The sequence below is a fragment of the Callithrix jacchus genome, chromosome 11 (genome assembly GCF_049354715.1).
Source record: "Callithrix jacchus isolate 240 chromosome 11, calJac240_pri, whole genome shotgun sequence".
Taxonomy (NCBI): domain Eukaryota; kingdom Metazoa; phylum Chordata; class Mammalia; order Primates; family Cebidae; genus Callithrix; species Callithrix jacchus.
This window is the reverse complement of record NC_133512.1, coordinates 123,262,155-123,289,676: the sequence shown is the minus strand read 5'-3', so window position 1 is coordinate 123,289,676 and position 27,522 is coordinate 123,262,155. Positions and strand designations below refer to the sequence as shown.

The following is a 27,522-nucleotide window of genomic DNA, read 5'->3' as shown; positions in this document are numbered from 1 at the left end:
ATCAATATAGGTTAATAAATTACACATAAATACAACTTGGTGTGAGGTAGTAATATATTAATAAAAAGGATGCAACAGACATAAATGAACATAGTTATAAAAATATATATTAATAAAAGTGAAAAAGGTGCAGAACGATACGTATACCATTTTTATTAGTAAATTAAAGAGAACAGCACTTTAACTCCTTAGCCAAAGTCATTCTCTTCCAATGCTGGCCAGGTAAAACATGAGCTAGACTGTTCCCCTCTGTAATCTTGAGCTTGACACCTTCACAGATCTAATTCCACTCCCACAGCCGCAATAATCAACACCAGAGTCCAAAGCTCTAGTTCCTATTATTTAGTCATTTCCAGTATGAGGTTCTGTTGTCATCCAGAATTCACAAGTCCATTAAATATTGCCAAATTTTTCTTCACAATGTTTCTGCGATCTAGCCTTGGAATGACAATTAGATTTCATCTATTGTGAACTGTGGTTGCCTCTAAGAATACAGTAGGTAGTCAGAGACCATGTCTTAACTCAGTAGGAAAAAAGTGCTGTGATTGCTGGTGTCTGCCATGGATACACAGATTAAGGACTTAGTCCTTTTTTTGCTATAGATAGAGGTGTCCAATCTTTTGGCTTCCCTGGGTCATACTGGATGAAGAAGAATTGTCTTGGGCCACACAAAAAATCCACTAACACTAACACCACTCTCACTAGCTAATGAGAAAAAAAAAATCTCATATTTTAAGAAAGTTTATAAATTTGTGTTGGGCCACCTTCAAGGCCATCCTGGACCATGGGTTGGATAAGACTGCTCTAGAAGATTGCTGCCATGATCCAGGTTTCTTAGTTAGATCTGATGTGCTGAACCAATAAATAAGAAATTTAGTAAACATTAAACTATTATTCAATTATTTCTATTGTGAATAATAATTTCCAATTTTCCCCTTCTCCAGATCCTTCTTATCTTGAATTTTTTTGAAGGAATCTTACTATTTCCTTACTGTCTAGGGAATAAAATTCAATTCTTTAAGATTTGAAGTTCAAAGATTTCTAAAATCTAGCCTCCATTTACTCTTCAAACTTACCATCCACTATCCGCCCAAGCAAGTATCATTCTCAATTCTAGCCAACCAGTCTACTCAATACCTCCTAAAATTCTATATACATTTTCCACCCCAAACTTTCGTTTACACATTTCCCTATATAAACACTCCCCAACTAATGACGGTTCTTCTTACAATTTTTCAGCTTTACAATGGTGAGAAAGCAATATGTATTCAGTAGAAACCATACTTTGAGTACCCATGCAACCATTTAGTTTTGTACTTTCAGTACTGTAGTCAATAAATTATGTAAAATATTCAACACTTTATTATAAAACGGGCTCTGTGTTACATGATGCTGCCCAACTGTAGGCTATTGGAAATGTTCTGAGCAGATTTAGGGAAAGCTAGGCTAAGCTATAACGCTTGGTAGGTTAGGTGTGTTAAATGCGTTTTTGACTACAGTATTTTCAACTTATAGGTTAATCAGGACATAATTTGTCATAAGTAGTAGAGAATCTGTACCTGATAAGTTGCTTCCTTTTTTCTGACACCAATTCTATAGGCTATTTAGGGTCTTTATATTCAAGTCCCACAATGATATACCTATCTCTCCTATTACTCAAATTGTGTGTGTGTGTGTACAGCTAGTTTACAGCATATTATCTTTTTGTGCCTAATTTTTGTCTTCCTCAGCTATACAGTAAATAACTGAGAGGGTAAAGCCTGGATTCTCCTAACTACTCCCTCATAGTCCAAGATACTGGGGGTTGTTATATGCTCAGTAGAGTCCTCAAGACTTGACTTCGTTTTACTAATAAAAATTGTTTTAGTTTCTAACCTGTTTATGCATCTATTTATGTATTAGTAAAGAAGTTGATTAAGTCATGTATATGTCAGACATATATATATATATATTATTTTATATATATATTTCATTTGATCATATTTCCCTAAGGGGCTTTTCTGTATTTACCTTTTCAACATTACTCTACATTTAATTAATTGGTCTCTTTAAAAAAGGGTTATAATTCCTCTACAATGCATTCACTCCAAAGAGAAAATGATGTTTTCTAATTAATTTCACTCTCCTATATGCTATTATATCACTATAACTCTCTAATACTTCAGAAACTACTAACATAGATGCAGTAATTAAGATTATTTTGTATTATACTGTATTTATGAATATGGTTAAGTATGCCAAATGTCTTCTAATTACTAAATACTTAATACAGCAGATGCTCAAATAACATCCTTTTGTTCGACGCCATTTCATTCAATGTCCTTTCATCATAACTTTTTTTTTTTTTAAGAGAACAGGTCTTGCTCTGTTGCCCAGGCTGGAATGCCACGCCATCATGGCTCATTGCACCCCTGAATTCCTGGGATCAAGTGAACTTCCTGCATCAGCCTTTGTGGTAGCTGGGACTACAGGCATGAGCCACCACTAACCAGCTACTTTTTCTTATACAGATTAGGTCTATGTTGCCCACGCTGGTCTCAAACTCCTGGCTTCAAGTGATCTTCCTGCCTCAGCCTCCCAAAGCGCTGAGGTTAAAGGTGTGAACCCCCACACCCAGCCCATTATTTTCCTTTGATGAGAAAAAAATGTCAATTTCCAGCTGGGGCCACTGTCTGTATGGAGTTTGCAGGTACTCCCCACATCTATGTGGGTTCTATGGGTACTAGGATTTCCTCCCACATCCCAAAAACATGCACATAAGTTTCATTGATGTGTCTACATTATCCCAAGATGAGTGAGTGTGGGTGTTATGTGTGAGCGCACCCTGCGACGGGATGATGTCCTGTCCAGGGTTGGTTCTTGCCTTGTAACCTGAGCTGCCAGGATAGGCTCCAGCTACCGGAGACTTAAGTGAAGTAACTGGATAAATAATTATCTTGTTTTGGGTGTTGGCTTGAGAAAGTTATATAGAGGCGCTAAAGCGGAGACGCAGCCCCTGACCCGAGCCTACAATGAGTACCTGTGCCATGCCCCAAGACCTGCAGCTGCCCCCAAGTCAGAGGACCCAGTCTGCATTCAAAGAGCAAAGAAAACAAATACTCCAGGAACATCTGCTGAGAAGAAAAACACTTTTTGCATACAAGCAGGAAAATGAGATGTTATCCAGTACAGGTCAGAGAGCTGTGACATCTGAGAACCAAGTTCAAGACGGAACTATAGTGCTGAGACTTAAAACAAAAATGGCTGATAAAGAAAGCATGAAGAGACCTACAGGGAGCAAAAATAGTATAACAGTGGGGAGAAATTGTATTCCTTTAAAACCTTCAAATGAAGTAACTAATTCAACTGTAGTAATTGACACACATAAACCTAAGGATAGTAATCAAAATCTGAAGTTGTTACTAACTGAAGATGATCCCCAAAGTCAACATATGACATTAAGCCAGGCATTTCACCTGAAAAACAACAGTAAAAAGAAACAGATAACTGCAGAAAAACCAAAGCAAGATGCTAACATGCCCAAGAAACCTGTGCTTGGATCTTATCATGGCCAGATTGTTCAGTCTAAGGTGAATTCATTTAGAAAACCTCTACAAGTCCAAGATGAGAGATCTGCAGCAACAAAGAAACGTTCAACCACTGTCCCTAGAGCCACAAAGCCTCAGCCTGTAAACACCAGCAGTTTAACAGTGAAAAGTAATAGATCCTCAAGTGTGACTGCCACCACAGTCGTAAGCACTACATCTCAGAACACACAACTTGTGCGACCTCCAATTAGAAGTCATCACAGTAATACCCAGGACACTGTGAAACAAGGCATCAGTAGAACCTCTGCCCATGTTACAATCCGGAAAGTGCCTCGTGATAAAGGATTGTTAGAATCAAAAACAGCTTTACCTAGTGTCTAAACCAGTTCTTGTCAAGATGTAATAAGAAGTAAAACACTGTCAAGAAGCATGGCATCTGAAGCTGTGGCCAGGCCTGCTTCATTGTCTAATGACAAACTGATGGAAAAGTCGAAGCCCATTGACCAGCGAAGACATACTATAGGAAAAGCAACTGCTGATAGATCAGCTCATCCCAAAGAAACCGCAGAAGAGAGAAAAGCTCGTCTGAGGGAGTGGAAAGCTGGCAAAGGAAGAGTGCTAAAAAGGTCTCCAAACTCAGTAGTTATTCAGCATGAGCCTGAAAGAAAAAAAAAAAAACCAGTTGGGTCTTTTTGGACCACCATGGCAGAAGAAGATGAACAGAGATTATTTACTGAAAAAGTAAACAACACATTTTCTGAATGCCTGAACTTGATTAATGAGGGATGTTCAAAAGAAGATACACTGGTCATACTCAATGACCTGATTAAAAATATTCCAGATGCCAAAAAGCTTGTTAAGTATTGGATATGTCTTGTACGTATGGAACCAATCACAAGTCCTGTTGAAAATATTATTGCAATCTATGAGAATGCCATTCTGGCAGGGGCTCAGCCTATTGAAGAGATGCGACACACAATTGTAGATATTCTAACAATGAAGAGTCAAGAAAAAGTTAATTTGGAAGAAAACACGGAGAAGGCTTGTGCAACCAAGGAATTAGTCACAGAAGTCAGTATTGAAGATACAGGTGTTGATGTAGATCCAGAAAAACTGGAAATGGAGAGTAAACATCATAGAAATGTGCTATTCCAAGACTGTGAAAAAGAGCAAGATAGCAAAACAAAAGATCCAACCCATGATAATAAAACCCCCAATACAGAAATAAGGACAAGTTGCTGAATTAAATATAATGTGTCTACTACGCCGTACTTGTAAAGTATGAAAAAGAAGGTGCAGTCTGATGAAACAAATTCCGCATTTAAGAAGCTGAAGTTTTTAACACCAGTGAGACGTTCTCAACGTCTTCAAGAGAAAACTTCTAAATTGCCAGATATGTTAAAAGATCATTATCCTTGCATGCCTTCATTAGAACAGCTAACGGAGTTGGGAAGACAAACTGAAGCTTTTGTATGCCGCCCTAATGCGGCACTGTGCCGGATGTACTCTGAGGATTAAATGACAGAAGAGAACTAAAACTCTGATAGGGAATTGGGTTTTTATGATTTGTGGGGTGTTTTGTTTGGAGCAGCTTTATATTGCCCTTAGGTCTGGAGTTGGCCAAGTACCTATGTAAGTATTCATGGCAGTGAGCTTCTTTACTAACATTCATGTTATGGCAAGAGTTGTCCTCTGCATTAGAAAGCTAATGCTACTGTTTCAATCTCAACTGACTGTTTTCTTTTAAGATAGGTAAATCTTGTCAGCTAGTTTACTGTGTTCCTTTAATATAAATAGGTTATAATACTAGGCTGTTCACTTTACTAACTATAAGTAATGATGCATCATTAGAAAATGAGTTATTCTAGTTAAAATGTGTATGTTTGCATTGACATGTTTTTAAAAGTTATGATACACCTCCCTGCCTTTAAACAGAATAATTTTGGGGGGGCTTTCTTGGATTAGTATGAAAGTTAAAAACTGTACAGAATGACTCACTTTGAATATTAAGACACAGGAGGTTTAGCTCGCTTTCTCATCAAATTCATGTTACCCAGACTTGTGTTCTGTTGTCCCCTGGACTGCCTATTGATTGATGCAAGTGTCTGCACTCTCTCTTTTTATCCGTAGTAGTCTGTGGTCTCATGGCCTCTTTTGATTATAACTGGGGTCACCAAGAAGGATGCTTAATTGAATAACCCCATTTATAAGAGAAGATACTTTGTGTAAGAAAGAAAAGATGCCAGATTTATTGGTTTAACTTCTGTAACTTCACTTGGTAGTTTTTAAACAATTAGAATGGAGTAGGGAAAGAATATATCATAATGAATAAATGTCATTCTAGTTTAGAAAGCATTTCTAAAATACTTGATAGTTACACATTTTTCTCTCCACACATAAATACCACCACTAAAATTGTTTCGTAAGTTTCTAAACTAATACTTATGTGGTACACATCATCTGTGAATTCTACGGTTTCAAATAAGTGACTTTTTAATAGTAAAAGATTAGTTTAAAAACTATATAATGTGGTTGAAGATCACATGCTTAGTCATTTTTATGTTCATTCAATTTATGTATCTTTTTTTCTATTGACTTCTCATGTTCTAGAGAGTAAGGTTTTTATTCTGTGTACCTGATATGTATACAATAAAAATAACTGTATAAAAAAATTATCTTGTTTTTATTACTTTCTTAAATGTGTTACAGCTCACATTTAATTCAATAAATAACATTACAAGTATTTCTGTCCTTATTTAGAAGTTTGGTGATACATCTGTGACCATAAATATGCTATAGAAACTTAACTCTCGTTTATATCAATTACCCTGTGGTAAAACTGGTTTCATTATGTGTTGTGTTTTACCTAAAGTCACAGTTTCCAAGAATCCATCAACAATGCTAGGTGACCAATAAGAATTATATTTATAGTTAACAATGTATAGTCTATTACTGTGACTAAGAATGCATAAACTTGTTTTGTTTCTAGAACCTTTATAGTAACAGTGAACACTATCAACAAAGCTATGACTTCCAGACAGAATAATTTATAACAAAGGTCAACTCCTATGTGCTCTTTTAAAATTTGTTTTTCTACTCAAAACTAGAATGGGCTACCATCATACTTCAATTAAGATGATTTATTTTAAAAAATCTATAGGATATGGACAAAAGTGAAATAAACGAGACTACTACAAGCATGTGTTTCCTTTGGAAAATCTTGCTCTTACCAGTTTTTATAAAGACTTTTAGAAAATCTTACTACAGAAGACTAGAATACTGACTGATATACACGGTAGGAGTGTAGCTCAGCAGCAAAACAAGTAGAACCCAGCTCCTCTATACTTCGGCCAATGTTTAAGCAGCTCCAATTCTATACATTATGAGGAATCTTGAATGTCCCAATCAAACCTACTTTCTAATCAAGACTTTATTTCTATACTGTATAATTTGATATTACTTATAGACACAATTTTTACATTAAGTAAAAGACAACTTTTTAAAAAAATACTGTATTTTAAATAAAATCCCTACAACTCTCCACAACAGAGATGCCAAAGAGTGACTGGCAGAACTTGGTATAGGAGACACTGCTCAGAGGGCCCAGTCACATCTTTCCTAAGAAAGATCAGCATCTTTCTAATATCCAGAGCACAGTAAGAACAGAGGTTGAGTAAGCAAGAAAGAGAGTAAAAGACAAAACCTAGCCCTTGGCATCTCAAAAGGCTGCCTAATTTACACGTTCACTTAGGTTTCAGAAAAGTTCTGTCAAAGGTTCTAGTGTCTCTGGTATGCTGTTTCAGGAACACAAAATTCACTAACATAAAAAGCCGTAATTCCAGCACGTTGTCCAGTGCATTAAATTTTTTTTTTTAAAAAGCAAAGATTATTTTAATCACATGAATGAATCCACATAGTAACCTCAATTTTGAATCAGTCTCTAAAATAACCAAGTCAAGTCAATTCACTATAACCAGTAACTCTACCACTTAAACTAAAAACCTATTTTTATAATATTGGAAAATAAGCTGTAACATGTAACACCTATAATAACACTAATACAATTTTATCTAGAATTAGGACTCTAGATGGAATTGGTTAACAAAAGAGAAATTCTTAAAAATAACTCCCATCTTAATCAAAAAAGCAGCTTCTAATAACCCAAAATACATCATAATTACAAATAGTAATAATTCTAAGTTAGCTAAGAGTTGATAATTCTATTACTAATGCCTTTTAATTCTATTCACCTTGGTGTTTTAAAAGTGAAATGGCTATTTAAAAAGCTGAATTAAAAATAGGAGTTTTCAATGAAATAATTTGGGATTGGGATTATCTATATTTTGCTTAGACATATGCTATTTTTGTCTCTTAACATTAGGGCTGTTCTTTACCAGCTAGAGTCCCTGGCATCTAGAATAAACTGTTTAAGCATTAAAGCTTGGAAGACGAGTTATCTTGTCCAACCCTTCATTTTCAAATTAGAAAAGTGAAGTTCAGGAAGGCAGAGATGGCTAGGTGTGGTGGCTCTGTAGGGCTGATCACCTGAAGTCAGGAGTTCAATCCCAGCCTGGCCAGCATGGGAAAACCCTGTCTCTACTAAAAATACAAAAATTAGGCAGTGGTTAGTGGCGCATGCCTGTAGCACTAGCTACTTGGGAGGCTGAGGCGGGAGAATCACCTCAGCCTCCCAAGTAGCTAGTGCTACAGGCATGCACCACTAGAAGAGGTTGCAGTGAGCCGAGATCGCGCCACTGCACTGCAGCCTAGGCAACAGAAAGAAAAAAGAATGCAAAAATTCCTGTTCACATTCACAATTTATGGTAACAGAGCATGGACTAAAATACAAGAACTCCTAACTTTTTCACCAGGACCCCTTTCTTCCTCTCAGGCTGCCCAGACACTCCCAAAGAGTTATATTCAAGCTTCTCCTCAACCTTTAATATTTTAATTTATACACTCTACAATTAACTGACTTTAAAATAGTTAGAAATAATGTACCTAAGTCAAAACAAATACAATATAGAGTTGAAAATTTTACTCTAAATCCTCCCTGACAATAACAGAAAATCTAAACTGAGCACTGGATAGTATTAATAACAACTTCTTTCATATACTCTTCCAAACTTCCAGAATACTTTGTGTTATGAACTCTAAGCACTTTCCGTAATTATTGTATTACTCTTAGAAATCCTTTACTAAGCCCACTTTACAAATCTGGACATGAAGGCTGAGACTAGTTAAGAAATTTTCCTATATTACAGAGCTAAGAATAACCAGAAACAAAATTCATAATCCAACCCTGTTGAATGCTCCTGAATCTCTTCTTGTGCTTACAGCTACCCTTCATCACATACATTTTTGTGCTAATCTTTTTGCTCTATACTAGACAAGGTTATCTTCTCATCTTTGTATATTCCAAATCCAGTGAATTTTAACTTTTATCTTTCCTTACTACTCAAGGTGAAATAGATTCCCAGCCCAAACTTTCCTCCAGTGGTGCCTTACTCAGGCCATCATCAATAATACAATGATCCCTCTATACATGTCTTCCCCTCTATGACTATTTAAGAATCCCTATCCAAATGGTCTGATTTAGAACAGAAACTACTGTTAGACAACTATTAGCACCTATATTAGTTCAGCAAAAAGAATTAAACCACTTTGGTTGCTTAATAAATGAAGACTAAAGTCCACATACCATGTGCATTAGAAACTGAAGGTCTTAACAACCTGATCAAACAATGAAAAATGAAGAATAAGCTAACAAGTGAGCAATTATAATTATTTAATCAATAAGTATTCACTGATCTGTGTGCTAGAAGTTATAAAAATTATAGAAGACTACATAGGCATAAAGTCTATCTCCAAGAATTATATATAAAGTGAGGGGGGAAAAAAAACTAAAGAAAATAAGCAAGTTAAAATAAGTGCTGAGGAATTAAAGGATATAAAGATTAAAGTTGATTAATAAAATGGCTTAAGTATCACTAAATCTCGAAAATCAACAAACCAGGTGAGTACAGCAGGGAAAGATAATGGTTAGTAACAACTCAAATCCATATAGACCTGAGATGGCTGTAGAGGCATAGTTTAATGGTTTTTTTTTTTTTCCTAATCCTTAGTTTGTCACTTATTCAGGACTATGTATGTTGAATTTCGCTTAGCCAAGTTGCACACTCTTTATATAAAATTAACTGAATCACACTACATGAAAGACAACAGATCTAACTTAGTAACCTTGTTTATAACCTTCTTAAATTGTTCTCCCATAATACTACCAACTGATGAATAGCATTAGAATTATTTGTATAAAAAATTACCTATCATATATTTACACATTACAATGAAATTTCAATTTTCACAAAATATATTTTTAGAAACTGCAGTAAAACAATAGGCTTACTCCTCCATGAAGCCAATCACCAATCCAGAGTCTCATTAGCATTTAGGCATATTTGCAGTGAATGAGAATAAAAATATGTTTCGGTGTACTTTTTCTGTTGTGGTTATAATACCTGCCTTTATTGAAATTACCTTCCCTCACATTCTATATATAACTGGGACTAATTTCTGCTGGAGACTTTAATTGTCCTTGAATTCCCAAAGCACTCTCCTAATTCGGGCCCTCATCATATTTCACTGGTACTACTATAAAACAACTATCTGATTTCCTTTGTCTTTCCCTCACAATCCTCAATCCACCTTCTATACTGCCTCCACCTTTCCGCTGAAAACTTTCTAAGTCAAATACGATCTCGTGAGTACCCATTTAACAGTGCAATACTTTCTCAACCCTATCTCCTTAGTTGTGAAATGTACACTGAGATCTTAAGAGGCCGGAGAAATGCTATACTTAAAGTATTTGGTTTAACTTAATTTACCTTCAATTTGCAAAGTATAGAACAAAAATTGAAGAAAAATCTATTAGGATTCCCAGCGTGCTCAAGGATTATCCTATCAGACAATGTGGACTTCAGCAGTGGTTTTCAAACTGTGACATATGTTAGAATCTTCTATCAAGCTTGCTAAAGATAGACATGGCCAAGCTTCACCTCAGAACCAGTGATTCTGAATATTATCTAGGAATTGGGCCTAGATATATGCATTTCTCATAATCTCCACAATGATTCCAATGCATACCTAAATCTGAGTGCCCAAGAAGAAGCCCTCCTTGCTCCCTAACAAACTTCTCCTAATTTTTCAAGCTGTTTCATACCTCTCATCAACCTAGGGAGTACCTGTTAACATAAATATTCAGTTATCATTCATTCTAAAAAGCTTTTACTCATCCTCTCTCCCACCATTCTCTCCTTGAATCCTCTAAACCTTTATAAAAATAGTTTCCATATATTTACACACAGTCTTAATCCACACAACTACCCCATGAGATAGCATCCTTATTTTACAGATGAGAAAACCAAATCTAGGATAGGAAGCTTAAGAAACTTGTCCAAAATGACCCCCAGTTTGAACCCACGTTTGCTGATTACAAAGCCAAGGCATTTTCTATTTTAACAAGTAGTCTCTTACATATCACTCTGAAGCACTGACTTATTTTTCTGTTCACATGTTTCCTTTTTTAGACCTAGTAAGCTCCCTGAAGACAATTATCAGCCTTCCAGATTTTCGACCTCACTATTTAGTCAATAAATGTTTGTTGAATGAAAGAAGAAATGAAGCTCCTCCAAAGCTCTGACTATAACTACTTCTGTTTCAGTTCTTGAATTCTTAGATACAGCTTTGAGTATACTTCTGCCTAACACATTTGGTCTGACCTGTAAACTTTATTGCTGGATTAATTATGATACAATGTATTTCAGTAATATTATAAACAACAACAAGAAAAAAGCAAACACAAAACTGCATAATCAGCAAAGGGAGGAAAAGATTATTTTAAAAATTAAAATATCACTTTTAGTTTACTCTCTATTAACTGGAGACTTCAAATTTTAAAATTAATATTTCCAACGACTTCATCCCACAAGAGCAGGTAACGGAAACAGTGTGGTTTTAAATGACAGAAATTCAAAAGGTAAAGTTGATTAATAAAAGATGGCATAAAGAAATTAAGCACTGAATACTGACAGCCTATTCAACAATCCACTTAATGCTAAGCAACGTGCAACACCATTTTTCTCTATCACAGTATTTTTCCCCATCTGTCATTTTTTGAAACCAGTAAAGCTATAAGTAAGCACAGGAACAATTAATATACTTGTGTATAAATGTAATGTCCTTCCTGTCTAATGTGTCTGGTACGTAGACCACAGTAAAACTACGTCCTTTTTGATACAGAGGACATAGCTAATACAGTAAACCAGCAACCGAATTTTTTTTCATTGGAGGTAACCACCATTCAAAGTGCTGGAGATCTTCCTAAATTGAACATTCCCAAACATTAGTGGTGCTTTAAGAATCTAGCATTTTAATTATATCAGCTTTTGGTGAAAAAGGCAAAGTGGTTATTCCTTTAACACCACTTTTAGAAATAAATCAGTAACAAGAAAAAAAAAATACCCTTCTAAACCAACATGACGCAGTGGAAAGTACAACAGGAAGGGACTAGGCATGAGGAGTCCTGGTATTCTAGTTCTGGTTACATTATTTAATTGCTGTATGACTTGGGCTCACTGGCTCAGTTTTCTCATTTGTTGAAAAAAGTGTGTGTGGATGGGGAGGAGCTTGCTTATCTTTAAAGTTGTTACCCAAAATTCTCATTTAGAGCCACTATTCTTGTTTCATTCTTCCAATCAGTAAACTCAATGTTCCCTAAGGTCTAAATTCTGAAATACGAAACAAATCTGAAATTGAATGGAACGATTCAATCTCCTACCGGACAGCACAAGATACAAAGGGTGCACTCCTACGAAGTTAACAATTAATCCAAGAACTTTCCAGAAATTTTCTAATCCTAACTTCTTAAAGCAGCAGATGAAATCTGGTTTGGCATATACCTAACGCTACTTCAAAAAGTTATAAAATGGTATGGCTCTGTTGAAATTTCCGTGTTTTCTGGGTTCCAGTGGCACATACTCCGCAGGTGCTAGCAAGCAAAGTGGAAAGAGACCCAGCCAGTATTTCAACAAACCACACTTCAACCCAGTCGCCGCAGTGTGATCCCGAAAAGGCCTACACCACAAAGCAGAACCTCCCCACCCCCAGAAGTGCCAGCAGCCAATGTAATGAATGCTTCCGTCAACAACACACATTCCCCTTCCCACAGCAGAACTGCTCGCTCCCAACCGGCCATCTGGGGTTGGAATTGGCCGCACAGCACCAAACTAAGAATCATTCTCGGCCCCAAAAGCCAAGAACTCCCAGACATTGAGGTTTCCCTGCGCATGGCTGCGGGGAGAGCAGCACCCGCTCCCATCGATGGGGGAAAAAAAGCAGTGGGAAGGAGAGTAGAAACCAGGCCTAGGCCGGGTTGCTGGAGAAATAAATCTTGTTTCTCCTCAATGAGGAGCAGTAACATTTCTTGCCCTCTCTCTAGTCCGAAGAGAGCCCAAGATCTGCTACTCGACTTCATTCCCTCCTGGAACCCTAATGCGAGATTAAAAACCACCTTCCTTCCCCGATCTATCCACTCCTCAAACCTGGCATTGTTAAGGAAGGTACCCCCAGATCGAGCAGTGGGAGGTGAAGTCAGAGCTAGAACAAGGGCCCAGCTTTTGGGACCAAGCGGATCGTGCAAAAAAAAAAAAAAAAAAAATCCCCCTGTGTCCGGAGAGTAAAGTTTTAACCAGCAGCAAGGGCGCGGACCGAGGCTCGGCCAGGCTGGAGGACAGGCCTGAGGAGGTGACACTCCCTTGTTCTCCAGCAGCTCGGGAAGGCGGCGCCCGACCGCCCCGGCTCGCACCCAGGGAGCAGGGCTAGGGCGCCGACGCGGGGCCGAGGCCGGCGGGAGGCCTGGCCCACAGCGGGACCCTCCCCACTCCGCTCCCGCCTCCTTCCCCACTCCCACTTCCCGGCCCCCAAGCCCGGGCCCGTGAGGTAACGTCAGGGGTGGCGACGCGGGTCTTGGCCACTGACCACACATTTCTTGCCGAGAAAAGTGAAGAGGGACTCGTTCTCCTGCGGGGTGAGCAGCAAGGACCCCACGTTGGTGACCCTCCGCGGCGGTGGCGGCTGCTGCTGGACGGAGCTCATGGTTTCGCCGGCGGGGCTGGGAGTCCAGGGCCGTCTCCTCCGGCGAGTGGACGAGAGCTCGTTCCCCCTCGCAGTGACAGGGGCGGGGAGGAGCGGAGTCAGACGCGCCGCATCTCGCAGCTCCTCCGGCGCGGGGAAGAGGAGGAGGTCGAGGGACGCAGGCGCTGACAGCGAGCCACCTTCGGGCCGCGCTGAGAGAAGGGAGCTCCCAGCTCCCGCCCGGTCAGGAGAGGGCCGGATGGTCGTTGTCCTCGCACTCCGGCGACTGCGCTAAACTCCCAACTCCTCCCCCAACCTTCCCGCAGCGGCGGCGGCGGCCGCACAATCCAACATGGCAGCAGGGGCGGGCGAGACCACAGGACGGAGGGCGCGGGGGAGCGCGCCGGAAACGCGCGGCCGGGGCCCGGGAGGAACCCCCCACTCGGCAGCGGGCCTCGCCGCGCCGGCCCGAGGCCACACCCACTTCCGGCCGAGGCCGGGACCGCGCGGAGCTAAATAGGATCCCGGTTGGCTCCGGGCGTGGGCTTCCGACTTCGTTCTCTGGCCTCTGGCGTCTCGGCTCGTCGGTTGGGTTCCCGGACTCAGCTACTACTGCTTGAAGAGAGAATGTGTGGAGATTTGCCGCCGCCGCTGTGCCGCCAGCCTTCCTTGGCCGGACGCACACCTTTACGAAGTGTCTGTGAGGACCCAGGGCCCCTCCTTGGAATAGCTCGTATTTCTCCAGCGCTCCCTTGCGATCAGAACACTGAAACCTGGGAAGATGCGCTCTGCCCTGTGCCGGCTTCCATAGGAGCCGCAGGTGCCTGGGATTTTCTCAAACTTTGTCCCAAACTTCAGCTGTGGGAGTGGAAGAACAAACAGGCCTCTCCCATCATTGTGAAAGAGATCTGTCTGATGGATGTAACAAATACAAATGCACTTGACTTCCACCGCCTGCCTGGCGTGTCACGTGGGTTCAATGTATGTGTCACATTTAAATTCAAAGTATGTTCTTCTAAGGGCTCTGGACAGTTTTTTCTCCCTATATCGTGAATTGGAAAATATCCTAGGATATTACAAGTTATCTAACATAACTCCCTTTGTTCTGTAAGTTAAATACTAAACGGTTGAAACGAAATTTTCTAATACAGAGATGATGCAGACTGCAGTGAGTTGTCAGATATGCCTCTCACTGTTCTCCACGTTAAACACATTAACACTTGTTGCATAAATTCATATCTGCTAATTGCTAAATTTCAATTAAAAAGTTATACGTTAAACTTAAGACATCTGTAACAATTACACTGTGGTAAAATTGTTGGATGTTAAACATCTCTGATAGCTCCCAATAGAAATGTCTAATGTACTTACCAGACTGATAAGCCATTATCAATGCTCTTTGAAAATACTATAAAATGTTAAAGCTGCCCTTAATGAAATTGGCTGAAGAATAAATTTACAAAGGGAAATGAGAGTGGATAGCCTTGGGAGTTCCCACATAAAAGATGGAGATTTCAAAGTTAAACTTGATTAAAAATATTAGGGTAAAAAGTGAATTAAAAAAGCAACAGGACTATTTATAAAGTCAGTAGGTTTGGAAGCTGTAGTAGAAATATAAGCCTGGCGTTGCCTCTGAATTACAGATCTAACAAACATAGAAGCTAAATCAGTTTGTCTTTTACCAAAAACGCAACTCCTGTAAGTCGAAAGCACAGTGACAACAGAAAGCATTACAAATTCTTGAGAAATAATAAAAATCACAGCTCTTCTTTTCAAACCTTTGAACAAGTATAGTACCAGAAGTATAAGATTGAAATAGGCCCAAGTTTTAGTTCTTGTTGTGAGTCTTACAACCTTACGGACTTTGGACAAGTTACTTCTCTGGGTCTCAGTTTTCTCATCTGTAAAATGAAAGTAATTTGTGTCATACAGGTACAGTCTAAATGGGGGTGATTACACCTACTTCAAAGTTGTGAAATACAAAATTACAACTAGATAGGAGGTATAAGTTCTAGTGTTTTGTAGCACTGTAGGATGACTGCAGTTAACAATACTGTATAGTTTCAAATAGCTAGAAGGATATTGAATGTTCCCAAAACAAAGACATTAAAAGTTTTTGAGGTGATGGATATGCTAATTACCCTGATCTAATCACTGTACGTTTTATGTGTTGCAACATTACTATGTACCCCCATAAATAGGTACGATTACGGTGTCTATTAAATTTTTTAAAAACTAAAATATTATGAGATATTTTTTAAAAGATATCACTTGTAAAGGACCTGATACATAGTGGTCACTCAAGTATTAGTTGTCTGCCACTATCAGTCCTTGCCTATGATCTGTTTTGATTTCCCTAAGCTAAGGAATCAAGACTTGATATATGTATTCTTACCTTTGTTCTAAGTCTGACTCTTGAAAAAATGTCCTTCAAATTTATAATTGTACATAATTTTTCAAAAATACAGTGGAGAAATTGATAGCAGAATTTCTGATTAGGCCATATATTATGCCAAATAGGCTACATATATCCCAGTGTGCCAAAATAAAACTTTTTAAAACTGTAAATCTAGAGAGAGAATTCTGTTAGCTTCTAATTAATAAAAACTGAAGAACAGCAAATTTTATGCTAGAAATACCAGCTTTTAGAACTTGTAGACCACCAAGCTCTTTTGAAGATAGGAAAGAGTAGTGGGAGAGGGCTGTGAAAAAAAAAAGCCATGAGATGATAGGTAAATGGACAGTAACCGCATTGAAGAATCTTATCTCATTCTGAGAATTATTTAATTCAAATCATTTCAAAAACCTCTTACTAGCCTAGACTGTTGTTTTATTGATTTTCTTTTCTTTAAGGAAATTTTATGACTTATCTAAATGTATTTTTTTTTTTTTTTTACTATTTGCCCTTGTTCTGTTTTATTTAGACTTGGAGATGGAAAATTATGACCACAGTGACTTTTTTCCTCAGGTCCAACCTTTAATTTTTCTCCAAATTTTTAATATAGTACTTTGTCCACAAAATTGCAATTAAGTTCTTGTCTTCTACCTTTCATTGTTATTTTTGTTTTTCACTGGGCTTTTTCTGACTCTTTGATGTTCTTAAAATGTGGAAAATGTAAGCATGAACATTTCTCTGGAAATATGACTTCCTTACTCATTTAAGCCTGTGAACAAGCAATATTTGGGGGGGATTCCCCCCTTATCATATATAAAGGATTCTATTTTTTTTCATGCTCATCCTGAGACCAAGCAGTACTCCCTGTTTTTGTTTCAAAAGTTTTAGAAAGTCCTTTCTTTCTTTCATTCTTGATAGCATATCCTCTATTTGGCAGAACACAAGACATCTTTTCTCTCTGTTTTCTTTGGCAAGTTAATTCCTTATCTCAAATTCTTCTTACTCAGTTTGAGAGATTGGATTTTATCCAGGACATAAGCATTCTGTTTCCCTTCAACAGAATATCTTGAAGTTTGTAAGCTCAGTTAAGAAGACTACAGATTTTATCTGTATACATACATACATATATGTATGTGTGTGTGTGTGTGTGTGTATATATATATATATATGTAATGCATATGCTAGAAATACCAGCTTTTAGAACTTGTAGACCACCAAACTATTTTGAAGACAGGAAAGAGGACTGGGAGAGGGCTGTGAAAAAAAGCTTTATTAAGGTATATATGAATATAACCCAAAAAAGGCAATTCTTACATTTAATTTCTTCCATTTGACTTTCTTTACTTCAACTACAATCTATGCTAGTACTTTATTTTCTTCTTTCTTTCTTTGGTAGGATCTTTTAAGGTAAAGCCCTCATTGTAACAGAAAACATTAGAGTAGCTTATTATGGAAATGAGGCCATATTTTCAGATACATTCCTGCTGTTATCCTTATGGGTACTTTGCAAGCTTTTCTTGTTCTGGTTCTTTGTTACCCATTTTTCCTTTTTACAGATGTCATTGTTTATGTACTGTTACAAGTCCTCTGAAACACCCTATTCCCCTTGCTAATGTTAATAATTTAAAATGTAGTGACATCCCTTACTGTGAGGAAATGTAAAGATGGCTGAATGCACACAAGGGCATTCAGCAGCCATTGTAGCCATAATTGCTGCTTGGCTATGGTAGGACTGATTTATAGAGACAGAACAACAGCAAATCTGAATATAGCAAATCTGGATTTGCAGAAAACGTGCAGGGGCAATGAGTGTTACTTCTCCCATGCAACCTCCACCAATGTCATGTGTTTAAAATGTTCATCTTGTAAAATATCTCTGCACAGTGTTATGTAAATGTTGCATATAGCAATGCTTACAAGAATTTGTTCTAGTACATGTTATCCCAAGGTAAATGTTAATTGTTTTCTTTTTCATCAACTAAAATCCGAAAAGTAAGCTAGCACACCATTTTTTTCTGCCTCTCTTTTTAAAATTCATTTTAACTACAAACCTCTTTGGGGCTTTTCTTTTTAGGAATAAATAGTTTATTTACAAATCTTTCTGATTTCTTATTGAAGTTGGTGGAAAATTGAACTCTTACTTATGCTACAGAATTACCAGTGATGGTTACTACCATTATATAGCCTAGTCTCCAGATGCCTAGTACTTACCTGTAATCAAGAAATGATTTGAAGAGCTAAGTATGTTATAGTTCCCTGCATGGTGCTTACTGGTTTTCTGGCTGCTGGTCTTTAATGTTAATGAACATTCAGTGGCTTATTATTCCAAATGAGAGAGGAAAAACATTGGTTTCTTTATTGTAATGTGCTTATGGTCAGTCTACGTTATAAATGAGTAGGCAAATTGGATACTTGGGATAATTCGAAGATGCCGCATGTCCCCATTACCCCATTGAAATTATTGGGGTCAAGAATATGGTCTCTGCTACCACATAATGTTTTTAAAATTAATTTTTATTTTTAAACAAATGATAAATGCACATAATTTAAAAAATCAAATTGTGTATAAAACTTTTAATAACATAAAACAGAAGTTACCTTCTTGTACCACTTTCCCTTTGTTGGATTTTCCCAGCTCAGTAGTTTTCTTAAATTTTATTTCTTTCATTTCTTCTATATTAACAACTATAAAGTCCTTTCTCATCTTATTGTCCACATGATCGAGAGTATCAGAAATCTATAAATTAGTATCAGGTGCACTAATTTTAATCAGAGATCTGTCTCCCAAAGTCATCCATCATCCCATATTAATCTGGACTGTTGCTACATGGTTATTGTCTGGAATTTTATTGAGTTACTATCTTGGGATTTCCCTTCATCTTTCCGTGTTAGACCCTCTGTTTCTTGGAACCTATGTCATTTGTCTTGATATACTCGCTTGTTTTGGTAGTGTACATTCGTTAGTGGCTTCCTAAGAAAAAGTGCATAAATAGTAAAATTTTGAGACCTTGCATATCTGATAGTTTTATTCTAGTGTCACCCTTGGTTGATTAATTTAACAGGGTAGAAAATTTCAGGTTGAATATTAGTTTTCTTCAGAATTTGAAGGTGTTATTTTATTGATTTTGAATTTTCAACATTGCTGTTGATATCCGATGTTATTCTGATTCTGATCTTTTGTATATGACTCTTTATGACCTCTAAAAGTTTTTAGAATCTTCTGTTTGTTCATGGAATTCTGAAAGTTGATGATGTACAATAGTGGAATACTTTTACATTTATTGTACTGGGTATTCCAAAGGCCTTTTATCCAAAAACTCTTGTCTTTTAGTGCTGGAAATTTTTCTTTTGTTATTTTCATATTTTTCCTCCCTTTAATATTTTTCTTTTTCTGGAATGCCTGTTAGTCAAATGTCAGATTTCCTGACTCATTCTATACAGTTAGAAACTACACCCAAGTTTAATTGTAGAACTACTCCAGTGAGCCCTTAACTGTTGTCATCTCTGGGCAGAGATACCATAAATTCACTGCGAACATTGGGAATTGGAAACTAGAATCTCTTCTGAGGTTCTAAAATTGGGATGTTTCTGCTGCCACCCTATATCACATGCTCCTTCACTTTATGTGTTTTCAAATCACAGTTGCCCATGGATGTGTCTGATTAGGGAAAGGTCACATACCTATACCCTACCTGCAAAAGAGCTGGAAATTTCAGGCTAAATGTTAAGGGTCTGAGATTCATAAGGTCAGGAATTCCATGAACACAGAAAAGGTATTCAAACGGTACTGAGCAGCTAGTGAATTCAAATAGAGACAGTTGGGACTTCAGGACGCTGGATGACTGGAGAGGGTCTTTTAAAAGAAAAAGCAGTAATATGAAAGATTAGTGCTTTCCAATATTATCAAGATGATAGCATTTTTGTGTATTGAATTACATGCATGTTGCATACATAATAAAATTATAAAACTCTGTATCTAGGAAGTAAGCAGTCTTTATTTTTGCCTCCATACAGTCTTTAATAAGAACTTTTTTTACCCCACATTAACTGGGTTATTTGTCCTTGGAAAGTTGGTAATGGTTGAATGGGTTAGTATATGTTTATACATTTAGATATCATTTATCTATAAACAGCTATTTGGCTGATTCATTAAAGAAAATTGAAGTATAAGTTGTTTTGATATAATGCATTATCAAATTTATTGTATATACAGTTAGTGATATACAGGCTTTTCATTTGTAAATTATAATTACTTTTTAGATGTTTGTCTCCTACATTAGCCTCAAGGCTCTCTAAGAGCTGGTATCATGTCTTATTCATCTTTATATCTTTTTAGTCTTAACATTGAACTTATACATTATTCAATGTACATTTGTAGATCAAACGACTACCTTTGATTCAAATGAAAATATATGAATTTTTTATCAGGTACAAAAGAAAGGTGTTATATTTTGGGGATTTGGGGGAATAATAGTTTTTAGCATGATGTGATTTCAAAAACAAGAAAAGGCTTGACATGAGCTTAGAAAGCAACTCTGGAAGCATATGTAAGCAAATTCAGTATCCATGAGCATTGGAAACCGAAGTGAAAAAAACAAGGACAAAAAGTAGGCTGGCATCCCAATGGACTGGGAGAGACTGGCCAGCAGTTCTAAAAGTGTGGTTCTCCCCTAGCAGCATTAGGATCATTTGGGAACATGTTAGAAATGCACATTTCAGGCCCCACTCTTGACCCACTGAACCCGAAACTCTGGGGATAGGACTCCTCAGTCTATGTTTTAACAAGCGCTCCTTGTGATTCCAATAAGCGGACCTTCAAGATGACATCCAGGGGATGAAATTTATCACCACCACCAGCCACCTTCCACCCTTTCCCAAGCATATAAGGCTTATAGCATTACACAAACTATTTTTGAATCATATTCCTTTTGGCAGATGGAACTTGTAATGAACCACAGGGATTTATTCTTGTCAGTTTAAGACTTAGATAGGGTAGAGTCTAGGTGGAATGACTTTATTCTTCACACCTGGAAAAACCACTGCAAGGGCAAGCAGGTATTTATTAGCTATAGCTTTTCTAATCTGAGTTTTGATAGTAACTAGCCATGTAATCTTAGTAAAGTCACTAAACCTCAGCATGCTTCTCTTTACCCATTTGTAAAATGAAAGGAATGACTTAATGATTGCATATAATTTTTCAGCTCAAAATTATATGATCAATCCCATGTTTTTTGGATTTAAAAAAATCCTGCATTTTAAAAAGCAATGGGTAAAAGGCAGTGTATAAGGGAATATAAACAGTTTTGGTGTTATGAAAATGAATATATATGCCTTATCATAAGCCTGACTCTGTTGAAAAAATACAATCCCCTAAACATAAAAATCCTACTTCTAATTACCTCAGAGCAGGAAGGAAGGTAATTGGTGATTGTGGTTTCATTAATCTATATTTTTTATTTATATTCAAAACTAGATAATACTTGATAGTTGTTATGTTAGTTATGATTTTCAATCCCCCATGCCTGGAAGTTAGTAGTACTCATTGTTTTTTTTTGTTTTGTTTTTTAATAGAGGAGGAAAAACATTGAATATGCAAACAACTCAATGGTCACATTAGAATAAGTTCCTCCTACCTAGTTTAGAAGTCATTCAGCTCAATATCTTTACTTAGAATCAGTTTAAAAATTAAATTACATATTTGCTTTCTCACATTCCATTTTTCCTCCTTTTAGGAAGATATGGTAGAATATCGCCACTTTTCTTTCACTTTGATCCTCTTCATAATGAAACTATTGTGTGTTTACGATATGTTCTGCTGGACTGGGGCTTTGAACTGATGAAAGAGGAAAGCAATAACAAGCATCAAGGCTGACTTGGTATGTTGACTCAGTTCCCACATAATGATGGCATCTATATGCATGCACATTATGATGTGACACACAGAAGAACAATGTGTTACCCTGTGTCAATTTCCTGTTTTAATGCAAGTCCATACAACATCCCAATCTTCCTCAGGCTCTCCAAGCACCCTTGACTTTATTGTGTCATAAGGGACAATTCACAGACTACATCCCCTCAGCCTGAACTTACCTAGAGAGACTTCTTTCACTCTCAGTTCCATTCAGAGATAGCAGCATTGTGATTGCTGGGTAACTTGATTGAAACAAGGCACGCAACTGTGCCTTATTGTCATAATCATCCAAAGAGGCCCACCAAGCCTTGTTCTTGCTGGAAAGGCACAAAAGGAATAGCAACATGCTCTTCATTTGGAAGGACATATTTTTATATGCTTCAGAACGACGGACGCCCAGAAACATCCCTGAGGTATCAAGCTCCTGTTTTTGATGGTATTTATGTCACCCAGCATTCATTTATGTGACCAAGGACCTAGTGTACTTGCAACTTCCTGCTCCACAGGTCATTTCAGTATGATGTTATTTTGTACAATGAACTAGTCTGATATTAGGTGGACTAGGAAGATGGCATAGGATAACTGACCTCTGCTTAAAAAAATGAGCTGACCTGTGAAGCTCACAATATCCTTTCCATAAATTCCCTTTTGCTTTAGCTAACCTGGGTCAGATTCTGTTATGTACAGAAACTCTAGGTGATTCTGAACTAGAAACCCTAGGTATTCTAAAATTTTACCATGAAGGTGGTTGCAGGCAACAGATCTTTCAGAAAACCGAGTCATTTGTTTACTTGGCTGTAATGAGGCAAGATGTGGTGAAACTCTCATTCATATTCCAAGATGGGAAACTAGCATCAGACAACAGAGAATCACATTATGCCCTCTGGTTATTAGGATCTGGAAACTTCTGAGGTTCTAGAAAGCTTTACGGCTGGGATGAGCAAATTATACTCCACCTGTCATGTTGCCTGTTTTTGTAAATAAATCTTTTTGGGGGACACAGCCATGCACACAGCAGAGTTGAGTACATGTTCCAGATACCTTCTGACCTGTAAAGCCTCAAATATTTATTATCTGGCCATTTACAGAAAAGGTTTGCCAACCCTTGCTTTAGGTAACTGCATAGTTTTTTGCCATCAAACAATATAAGCATGAGGAATTCAAGAATTGTGAGATAGCATTAGATAAATTAACCGTTAAGAATGAATTGTTGCCTCTGAGGATAGTCTGCTACAGGGATATTTTATGATAATTCTGAAAAAAATCTATCTCTGATCATTATAGGACCAAGGTTGCAAAAGTGAAACTCATAATTTGATCCAAGGTTGCTAAACTAATGATTTATGAATTAAAGTATCTTAAAAACTGTGTAATGAGATAAGAGATGACCATGAAAATAATTTATAACAAAGACATTCAGTCTACCTTTGTGTAAATTTCTTACAAGAATCATTAAACTTAGGATGTTACTTTAAAAAAAATAAAAGACAACTAATCGAGCATGCCAGTCTTTCCAGGGACAACAAATCACTGTCAGTAGATATTTTGGGGGAAAAAAAGGAAGCACACATTTACTATGTCCCTGAACTACTTTTCAAAAGAAACTTACATTCTCCAAAGCATATTTTGAAAACTGTTATTTGGAATCTTGTCCATCATTATATGACTTTAAAGTTCAAAATGCTAAAATATGTTATCTGTAAAAACTTATATTTCTAAACTTAAAAACAATCTTTTAACCTGTTTAAAAGTTTTCAAAGTAAAAATGTTTTGGTATTTTTTTGTTTGATGAAAATATGGAAATGAAGTACTTCTCAGTTTGCAGGAAAATTACTATCAAAATTTTAACAAAATTTTGACAGATGAATACAATTGAAAAACAGAATTATTATGCTTGAGTAAGGAAAACTCATGTGTACTTCTTCCAGGTAGATGTATCTTCATGTTTTTTTGTAAAGTGTCCTTTTCAGTTATGGCTACTAAAATATAGTAAAGACAAAACTCACCTTATAGCCAAACCTTTGGATCACATGTCAAAAAGCATTAAGCCAAATTTTCCAAAATTATGGAGCATACTCAATGACATTGCATGCATTAAAAACTATTTTCTTAATATTTTAGGGAAGGCAAATAATTGTCTTGTTTTGTTTTACTATTTATTGGCCTTTTTACAGAAACTTCTTTTGGCATCATCGATGTTCTTTATGGTTTTCTGTTTTCTATTTCTTTGATCTGTGATCATTAAATATGATGCTAGATGCCATTTATTAAATTGAGGAAGTTCTTTTCTGTCCCACCTTGCTGAATGTTTTTCCTCATAAATTTTGTCAAATGATTTTTCTGTTTCTATTAAATAAACTCATATTTTGTTTCCTACTTAGTCTGTTGATATAGTAAATTACACTGATTTTTATTTTTATTATACTTTAAGTTCTGGGATACATGTGCCTAATGTGCAGGTTTGTTACGTAGGTATGCATGTGCCATGGTGATTTGCTGCACCCATCAACCCATAATCTACATTAGGTATTTCTCCTAATGCTATCCCTCCCCTTGTCCTCCACCCCACAACAGGCCCTGGTGTGTGACGTTCCCCTCTCTGTGTCCATGTGTTCTCATTGTTCAACTCCCACTTATAAGTGAGAACATGTGGTGTTTGATTTTCTGTTCCTGGAATTACACTGATTTTTAAATGTTGAAACAGTGTTGTATTCCTGAGATCAACCCCAGTTAATCATAATATGTTATTCTTTTTTATATATTGCTTAATTCCATTTGTTGATAATCTGTCAAGGGTTTTTGTGCCTATAAAATATTGATCTAAGAAGATAGTTCTCCTCTATCAACTCTACCAGCTGAAGGACTCTTCTGATGCTGATTTCCTAGATTTCCATGTAATTTCAATTCCTCCATGCCCTGATTCTAAATAGTTTGTTATTTCCTGTTGAGCTTCCTTATAGTGGCCACTGTTAGGATCATCATCTCCCTCAATACTGGGATCTGCCTTCTGAACCAGAACTTTCTCATGGTACCCGAAATTGCACATGCTACCAGTTCCTGTTCATTCCCAGTGGGGAATTGATTTTCAGTTATGCCCCAGATGGTCATACTGTTCTCTATCCTACTGCAGTTAGCACTCTCTCAATTGTGGAATTCAGTAATTCTTTGACACCCTTGAAATTCTTCAAGTGGCAATAAAGGTAACTCAAGCACCCATTAGATCTGGCATCTCTGTACTCAGTGAGTAAAGCACTTTGCTCTTCCTGAGGCCTTCTGCTTTACTTCACTCTACATTTCCCTGTTTCCTTTTGCTCCACCAGTGATTCTGAGTCACCTTCTTGCCTATATGCATCGTTTTGTTTTCTCCATTGGCTCTTTCTGGTCAGTGTATAAATATGTTCAGTGATCTCTCAAATTAAAATAAAAACTACCTTGATTAAAACAATCAAGTTAAATGAACAAATACCTTGTTACTAATCCCTATTTTTTGTCTTCACAGCCAACCTTCTAAAAAGAGTAATCTATACCCATTGTCTACATATTTTTTCCTTTCTCTTTCACTCATTAAGCAATGCAAGCCTGTTTCCACTCCTAATATTTTAATGACTAAAGTTGCCCATGGCTTAGTAACTACTAAGTCCCTGAAAACATTGAAAGTTTTAGTTATGTGACATTTTTGTCACATAACTAAAGGCAAATCGATCACTCATTCCCCTTTCTCTATGGCTCTACATCTTAAATATTAATTCCACCCAGAGTTCTATCATTTTGCCTCTTTTATTTGGCCTTAAATATAGTAGGGGTCCCCAGAAGATTTAGTGAATAGGTGAATTCTAATTTCCTAATTTGATTAATCAGAATAATATAAAGTAGCATTACCAAGCATTTACTACATGCCCAACACCATGTTGAATGCTTTAGATACATTTCCATTTTATTTAATTCTTTCGCAATTAATAAGCGATATTAACAGCGTGTTTCATATTTAGAAAACTTGTACAAGGTCAATGAGAGAGCCAACTCAATTCTGGGTCTTTTGACAGCAGAGCCTATGCCCTTAACAGTGACACTATTAATGTCCATGGCTTTTATTGTCCTCCTTGTGATTCCCAAATATTTCTCCAGACCTCTCTTCTGAGGTCTGGAACTATAGCTACAACGGTAAGTTCCTCAAAGTCACTGTGTACAAATCTGCACTCAGGAACTTTGTTCCAAATCTTTTCTGCGTTTCCCATCTTAGTGATTAATACCACCACACTCTCTTTTCCAATTAGGAACCTCAAAAAGCATCTTGCTCTCCTATTGCTTGTGTTGTTCCCGCCCTCTAATTTTCAGTCACCACCTCCCATCAATTTTACCTCCTACAAGCCCCCCACTGAAACTTCCTTCTCATCTCTTTTGCCTGCGCCCTAAGTCAAGCATCCTTCACACCTCACTTGTCTCCCTGGTTTTAATCTCGCAATTCATCCAGCTCATCATTGCCAGCTTCCAAGTGAGAATCTGATCATGTTACTCTCTCTCCTAAAAATTCTTCAGAGGCTCCTCATTGTTTGCAAAAGATTTGAGTTCCTTACCATGACATGTAAGGCCCATTAATATCTCTTCCTTCCAACCTCTTCGGCCTCATCCTCTGGTAGCTCCTCCTCCAACCTCCAAACCCTCACACTTTACACTCTGTCAGTACTGGTACTTTCTTGAACGGGCCACACTTCCTCACACCTTATTCCCACTCCTTGGAATGTCTTCTCTCCTGTTTCCCCAAGTTTGTCTGTCAGGCAAGCTTTCCATATATATATATATATGAAAAATACATTTTTAAATTAATTAATTTATATATTTTTTAGACAGAGTCTCACTCCAATACCCAGGCTGGAATGCAGTGGTGAGATCATGGCTTATGCAGCCTTGGCCTCCTTGGGTTCAGGTAATGTTCCCACCTCAGTCTCCCAAGTAGCTAGGACTACAGGTGCCCATCACTATGCCTGGCTAATTATTTGTAGAGATAGGATCTCACTCTGTTGCCCAGACTGGTCTTAAACTCCTGGGCTTAAGTGATCCTCCCACTTCAGCCTCCCAGTGCTGGGATTACAGGGGTGAGCCATCATGCCCGGCCTCCTACAATATTTAGGTCAGGTATTTACCACCTTGAGGAGCCGTCTCTGAATTTCCCGGGTGATCTGTTCCTTGTTTCTCCGTGCCCACATTGGAACTTGCATTTAATCCCCTCACATCTTAAAATTAACTTATTTTTACTTATCTGCTCCCTCATTTGACTCTAAGGAGATGGATCCTGAATGTTTACAAGTATATGTCCCCGTATATGTATGTTTTTCATGACTATGATCCTCCACTGCCTACCACAGACTCTCAGTAAGAATTAGTTGACTAATGATTAAAGCATATAGTAGGGAGAAGGGAGGAAAGAAAGGAATGAGTGACAAAGGGAAGATGGTTCCGAGTTTTAAGAAACTACTCTAGACTCCTTGTAGCTCTCTATCTCTTTTTCTGCTAAATAATCTTGGATCTCCCAATGCTAAATATTTTATTTTAATCATGGC

At 37.4% G+C, this 27,522-nt stretch overlaps 1 protein-coding gene, 1 long non-coding RNA gene and 1 pseudogene across 3 annotated transcripts in view; 2 read left to right on the top strand and 1 right to left on the bottom strand.

Annotated features, from left to right (window-relative positions):
• Nucleotides 1-14,007, bottom strand: part of WASL (WASP like actin nucleation promoting factor) — a 64,905-nt gene extending 50,898 nt beyond the window's left edge. Inside the window, exon 1 of the mRNA XM_035254852.3 lies at nucleotides 13,563-14,007. Within this exon, the coding sequence (XP_035110743.1) occupies nucleotides 13,563-13,679 (117 nt within the window). The 5' untranslated portion in view covers nucleotides 13,680-14,007. The remainder of the gene's footprint in view (nucleotides 1-13,562) is intronic.
• LOC118143803 (cytoskeleton-associated protein 2 pseudogene) lies at nucleotides 2,714-6,724 on the top strand (annotated as a pseudogene). The gene has a single exon (XR_008473495.2). The product of XR_008473495.2 is annotated as a cytoskeleton-associated protein 2 pseudogene (transcript).
• Nucleotides 14,008-14,198: 191 nt separating the features above from the next.
• On the top strand, nucleotides 14,199-24,338 carry LOC144578461 (uncharacterized). Its single transcript, XR_013524298.1, has 2 exons — nucleotides 14,199-14,639; nucleotides 21,786-24,338. It is a non-coding gene; the product is annotated as an uncharacterized LOC144578461 (long non-coding RNA).
• Nucleotides 24,339-27,522: the final 3,184 nt, after the last annotated feature.